Below are 6,993 nucleotides of genomic sequence, written 5' to 3'. Positions count from 1 at the left end.
GGAATGCCTTTGGATTACAGATTCCCAAAGCATTTACATTTAATTACAGTCACACAAGAATACTAGTTATTGAGAGACTATAGAAAGTTTTTATACTTTCAATATATAGTTTTGAAGAACCTGTAATAATAATAATTGCCATCATAAACTTGCATCTCAAGATGGTCAAACAGGATACATTTTAAAGCTAGACCCATTTAATAATGAATTAAATCAATAATAGAAGACATTTACTAGTAACATCATCATTTTGACATAACCAGTTCTCTGACAGGGAGGTCAGCAATCAGTAAATCTGTAAAAATATCCAAAGGCCAAACCCCATGAAACATTTCATGTTCCTCATAAAATATAAAGGATATGAGGCTATTAACAAGCCTAGTGTATGACTGAGCAGCATTTATTATTGAATCACAGGTTTAACCTTCATGAGTGGCACATGATGAACTCAGAAACTGTAGTTCCCCTTCTCAGTCACTTCAGAATTAACAAGAATATGATCAATTTTAATTTTAACTAATCCCTGTTTGAGTGAAGGGGTGGAGTGGGTGGGTAATGCTTCTGTGAATGAGGAACTAGAGGAGACAAGAGAAACCATTGCAGCTGTAAAGTTCAGGCTTGTATGAGCCAGTTCCAAGTGAGCACATAGAGAACTGAAAGGTTGCTACTTCACTGGGAACTTCAGCAAACCAAGACAGATTACATTGCATGTAGTCCAGGTCCCACATGGGATAACAGGCAAACTAGACCTATGAATAAATATATATAGTGTACCAACAGAGGGATACAGCTTTGCTCTATAAGCTTACTTAGAGAGGAGGTTTTAAATAGCTAATAAGTTCCTTAAAGGGGAAAAAAAAAACCCAAAACAATACAAACCTACAAGAGGTTATTCTATTGAATTGCATTTGCAAGTGTTGTCATTATCAAAGTTATGGATACTTCTCCTGCCACTTTCTGCTAGGCAGGACATATGCAAGGACATTATGCTATTATACTCCAAAGCTATGAGCACAAAACTGAATACCAAAAAATACTGCATGGTATAGGGAAAAGGTTAATATGCTTTATATTTCATACTACTACTTTTAACACTTTGCAGCCTTAGGAAAATGCAAAGTAATATAATTAAATATAAGGAAGTCTGTTATACCCAATGTTTACACAATGTAGAGATTCTAGAGATACTAGTGTAACAAACACCAAGTCCTAACAAGCAACACTGACAATAATTATTTATGTAGGAAGAAGGGATTAGTATACCTGAGTGTTTGGGCTCACCTCTGTCTCCATGCACTTTCCCATCATAGTTCTTGATCAGTTCTTCAATAAAGGTACCATCCTGGTCAAGCACTTCATCTCCCATATATGGAATGTTATGTAAAACAGTTTCATCCTCTACCTAGAAACAACAATTATAATCAAACAATTTAAAATTGCATTTTCAAATGACCATTGCTATTTTCACAATCTTCAAGAGTCTAGCTATCACAGCTAACTAACTGCCTTCACTGCTTTAGCCCATTTACCATCACCTAGAAAAATAAAACCCTCATTGATGTTCAACAATTTTTTGCACTCATGGTGACTGGCTCAAAATACTAACACTAGTTCCTAATATTAAGGTTGACAGGATGTTTCCATGAAGTTTCTGCTATAAGAATACAGTAAGTTACCTAGTTTTGGGAAGCTTGCATTTGACAAGTTCATTCTCCCTCCCTTGGTTCTCTTCTACAGTAATGTTGGAAACCACAATGGAAACGACCCCTTCATTGTTTTGCCACAGATAAGAAAACATGCTACAAAATGTTTGAATTCAAATCGTCTAAACACCAAGCAGAGAATCACGTCTGAGAATTTAATCTGAACTCCACTGTCTTTTTTTTCTGTCTGCACATAGACTAAAAGCATTAATACTCCCACATTTTATCAGTAGAATTTACAGACCTTGACACTCAGCTGCATCTTCCAATACTACAAAAGAACCTTCAATTGTTAAGAAAATAAAAATAAACTTTCCTGCTGGTCATAATTCTGCAGCAGTGCAAAATATCCAAACACTGATCAACTGAAAGCAAACAGAAAAATGCCAAGAAGAACTCTGTATGTATACTGATAAAAAATGGTTATTTAAATCATTTTGTTGCAATTATTATCATAATAACCAGTCAGAAAAGGTGACTGTATACAAAATGATACGACAAAGATTTGTAATCAGCTAAGATTTTCAAATAAGCCAAATACATACATCAGAAACCTAACATTATGGCTTCTGCATACAGTGAAGCTGGTCAGAAAAAAAGGCTATACTCAGGAGCTATGTGAGAATGACTGTTATGTGGGGAGACTACTTCAGGATTAAGTTTTCTCTGTTCTACAAGAATTACTATTCTGCAACAGGTATGTTGGTCAATGGTCTTACACAAAAGCATTCATATCCCTCAGAAAACACTTCTCATTGCACTAACTATACACTTGCAAATAAATCAACATTGGCTAAAGGACACACAAGAAAATACACCACCTGACTTAAACAAACATTACAGTAAGATTTTAAAGATACTTAAGTTTGTTGAGGACAGAGCTTTAGTTTGCAATCAAAATCTTTATTTTACTGTGGGGGCTTATTTCTGATTATTACTGCCTTATTACCAATACCAGAGCTAGAGAGAGTGATTTGCAATAGATTTTTGCTGGTTTACTTCCAAAATTAACACCTCCCTTTTCTCTGTACATTTCACCCTCCAACACTTGTTCAAACTTACCATAAAGTTCTGTTGAAGGGGAGACCAAGAATACATTATAGGCACAGAAGCAACAGCATTAAGAGTCTTCAGCGGGATGACTTGTTTTGGAAAATCTATGTCACTGGTAACAGAGCACTGAAACAAGAGGTTGAAATTACACTTATATAGCAACAGCAGAAATAAACCCAACAAAAATAAATCACAGAACACTTTACAATGTACAAAATTCAGAGAGTTGCTAAAGGTTAGCCTTTGAAAAATGCACTATTTTTTAGGATATATAAGTAAAAATAGTTTTAGCAGGAAAAAAACACCAGAATTATTTCTATGCCAATACCTTTGCTAACATACCATAACGTGTGGGTTTTCCACTTAATAGTAAGTGGCTATGATAGTATTTTACTCAGACTATTCAACCTATGATACAAATTATGTTTGGTTTCTCAAAACAGATTTAGTACCTGTTGCTGCTACACTGATGTTAGTATATTTACTCAAGCCATCTGAGAGGCAACTGAACTCTCCTGGCTTCAGATCAATACACTGTGGAAATCATCCATTATTTATGTTATAAAAATAAATAAAATTTTACTCTAATGCCAGCAAGACACCTTATGTAAATAAAAGCTCCATATGTCTTTTTAATTCCTGCTCTGTTTCCCCATTCTTGTCTGTTTATCTTTAGCCTGTCCTCAAGCCTTTGATTATGTTCACTGCTTACAAAGGAAAAATGAAAATTAACTCTTAATATGCAACTCTGGACATGTCAATGAGTTTTTTCAGCTAAAAGACTTTTGTTTTGGAGATTCAGAGATTTATGTAGACTCCAAAGGATAAACAACCCATAGAAATACAAACAACAACTAGGTTATTCTTGCATCTAATCAACAGTTCACAGACACAGATCAAGCTCTCTCAAATACTTGGACAGCAGTATGAAGAACTCTGAAAAAAAAGTTACAAACAAAAGCAGACAGGAACATACAAAGCTAAGGGAAGTACAACAAAGAGAATTTGGAGGTAGGTAAAACAAAGTTTAGAACAGCTATCATAGCTACCTGAAAGGAAAAAAGGAAGTGGAGACAAAAGATCTTTCTCCTTTCCAGAAGGGAAAGATGAACAGAGCTTCACATTTCTAAAGAAATACACAAAGTAATGTAACAAACAGTATACAGAGACAGTACCCAGTAGAATGACAGAAGCCAGATTTATTTCTTTTCTTTTTAATCTGCAGTAAATTAAATTAGATTTCTGCTGTGTATATTAATATTCAAGACACTGTCCTACACTACTGCCTTATTCCCATTTCAGGTTAATGTTTAATTTTCTAGCTAGCAGTCATCTAGCACATTTTTCATGTATTTTTAAAGAAAAATACAAAAGTTGAAAAGCTAATTACTTTTATCTTTGGAACTAAAAGTCTCAGGTTGACAAGTGAGCTATGCCAAAATTACTCAAAGTGTTTGGGACTAAGTCTCAGCTATGTTGCTCTGTTGCTTTGGTATGGAACTCAGCTTAATGTTTAATAGGCTAGCACAGAACATGTTATGGTCCCTGGTTGATGCTGACTGGACAAGTCATTGGAGAAAATTTAAGTCATCAGTGATGCCCTGCAGCCTCCATCAAACACATGAGAAGGCTCTCACAGATTCCCTCCATCAAGTCACTGAATTTCTAGCCAGTGTCTTATGCAATCCTGAAGAAATTCAACATATTAAGACACAAAGATTTTAAAGTAACCTTTTCAAGTCCTCACCATTTCTTTGTCTCATTTCTCTCACTATAAATTATTGCAATCTTAAATCAAGCATTAGAGTTCTGATTCATGAGACAGAGACTGGATTTGAATGCAGTAATTAGTGTGCTCTACCAATACAGGCAGGAAATTAACACAAAGAATAGTAAACACCAAGGTTTAAAAAATGATAAGAAAGAAAGAGTAATGGTGAGGAATGCTCTTTCACCAATAAAAAAAAAAAGTGAAAATTAGATGTGCACCTGTGTCAATTATTAGCAGAAATCCTGATCCTACGGTGCCAAATAATAGGTATAGAGCTGTACATGAATAATTGCATATTCAAGAACATTTAAAAGAGAACACTCAGAGGTCCTTGCCTGCTTGCAACTGAACATGCATGCACACAAAAGCAGCTCTGTGACACACTTCCGTCCCTCAATTCTCTGCTAAAATTTTAGGAAAAGGAAAATCTGCAAACTTCCTTGAAGATAAAGTGCTTTGGCTTGGGTTTTTTAACCTATTCACAGTAAATTCTTTTTATTCCAATCCTACTGAAAAGAGTTATCTTTTCAGATAAAAGTTTGAAGAAGTGCCCCAAGTGCAACTGAGGAAGAAAATAAATTCACCTGGGCTGAATACAAAAAGTTGGAGTGGGTTTAAACCACTGTTCAAGCTACCAACATGATGCAGGACACAATCCTGAGTAACTTGCTCTAGGATGACCCTGCTTGAGCAGGGAAGTTAAAACAGATTACCTCCAGTGGTCCCTTCCAACCTTGCCCATTCTGTGACTCTGTCAAACCCAGTTTAGGTGCACAAATTTCACTGCAGTTATGGAAGTGCTTTTCACAAATTTAGCATCCAATCTGCTTGTGCAACACAAGGGTTCATCAACCTAACTCACCCCTTTTAGGGCCTCTGTGGTTAAATGACTTTAGACTGACTATAAAGAAGACTTTGCCAAGTGGATATGTTCACAGCTTTCATGCTCTTTCACTCAGTAAGAGCCAAATTAACCACTCATTTGTACATCTGGAAGTCAACTTCAATAGAAGCAAGAGTAAACTCCCAATATAACGGAGGCAAAACACTTTGATTAAAGGATGCTGATGTATGATCCAAGTATTATCAGAAATACAGAAGTTTCACTTTTGTGTGTCATTCAAAGCTAGGTAGCCAGCTACAGATTTATTGCTTTCCACAAGTCGTATGATCAAAGTAAATAATAAATAAATTCTTTAAGAGACTCCTACAAAAAAATATTGAGCTGCCAAGTCATATCATGCTGGGGAAAAAAAAATAAACAGCCAACTTTCCAGTAATAAAATCAAAACGTGCTAACAACCTTGTAAGTGGAATTACCACAACACATGTTAACCAACCTCCCTGGTCCCGCGCAATGAGCTCACAGAAGTCATGATGTGAACAGGCTGTATCCTACGTTGTTTCCATTCTTGATTTAAGATTTCAGTTCTTTCCAGTATCTTCTGACGATTAGAATTAAACATACTCTAAAAATTAATCACAACATTACAAATATATCAAAGGCTCTAAATTCACCTGCTAGCAACTTAAGGCATTATAACATTTACTAGAAAAATAAACAAAGCCAGACAGGTTAAAAAAAAGTGCTCAAAACTCAAACATACAAATTTTGTTTAAATGTCAGTGAGGCTCAAAATAGTTCATTATCCCTTTCTTTGACTCAAACCCTTTTCTCACATTTAGAGGCTCAGAGGTTTAGCACGGAACTAAATTCTAAAAGGAATTTGGAAGAGTATGTGCTAAAGAAGTTGCCATACTTGCTCTTCATAATCTCTTCAGATACTTAACATGCTTGATCCAATCCTATATAAATGTATCATACCTGTTTATAAGATCATAGAGTTAAGTTTTCAGGAGGTTAATAAGCATTCAGTGAAATTGTTACAGCAGGTTTTAACTGCAGGACACCTCATACTTCAGAAGAAAAACAATATTTGTACAATTTTATAAGGAACAGAGCCACAAGATAATGTACCTTTACTTCATCTGCACGTCGGAACCTCTTGAGCTGCCTCAGTCTCATATATTCTGATTTTACTCGTTTTCTCCAACAAATTGGTCCCTTCTCAGACTTTTTTCCGGTTTGACCCATGATTATCCTACAAGAGACAACGTCATGTTAATATTACCACATCTGATGCCACTCTCACAGAAGCTGGAATGAAGTTAGGTAGGATGGAGCCATTCCTTTAATACCTTTCATATCTAATTCCTTTAATTCCTTTCAATCAGACATTTGCAATACCATCCCAATCCAACCAAAAAAACCCAGAAAACCTATTTAAGTGAAAGACACCAGAAAACAGTAATTTGAATTACAAATTAGTAGGATGCTTCACATTTGCTTTAAGCACTATACCTCTATACAAAAGCACTATGCCTCTATAACAAAAAGGAACCTAATGGATTTAAAGGACTAAAGAGGAACAAGATTCCCACTGCAAAGATACACTCTGGAATCCT

General features: G+C 35.4%; 1 protein-coding gene across 5 annotated transcripts in view; it reads right to left on the bottom strand.

Moving 5' to 3' along the window:
- The window catches only part of EZH2 (enhancer of zeste 2 polycomb repressive complex 2 subunit), a 29,292-nt gene extending 22,669 nt beyond the window's left edge, over positions 1–6,623 (bottom strand). For 2 of the 5 annotated variants that reach the window (XM_009077850.1, XM_009077851.1), the window contains exons 1-4: positions 6,506–6,623; positions 5,868–5,996; positions 2,766–2,882; positions 1,282–1,402 (exon numbers count right to left, since the gene is read on the bottom strand). In XM_009077850.1, the coding sequence (XP_009076098.1) occupies positions 1,282–1,402; positions 2,766–2,882; positions 5,868–5,996; positions 6,506–6,622 (484 nt within the window). In that variant the 5' untranslated portion in view covers position 6,623. The remainder of the gene's footprint in view (positions 1–1,281; positions 1,403–2,765; positions 2,883–5,867; positions 5,997–6,505) is intronic. The other 3 variants (XM_009077852.1, XM_009077854.1, XM_009077853.1) reach the window with 2 other exon arrangements.
- Between the last annotated feature and the right edge of the window lie 370 nt (positions 6,624–6,993).

Source organism: Acanthisitta chloris, unplaced genomic scaffold (assembly GCF_000695815.1).
Source record: "Acanthisitta chloris isolate BGI_N310 unplaced genomic scaffold, ASM69581v1 scaffold6197, whole genome shotgun sequence".
NCBI lineage: Eukaryota > Metazoa > Chordata > Aves > Passeriformes > Acanthisittidae > Acanthisitta > Acanthisitta chloris.
This window is presented reverse-complemented; position numbering and strand designations above follow the sequence as displayed.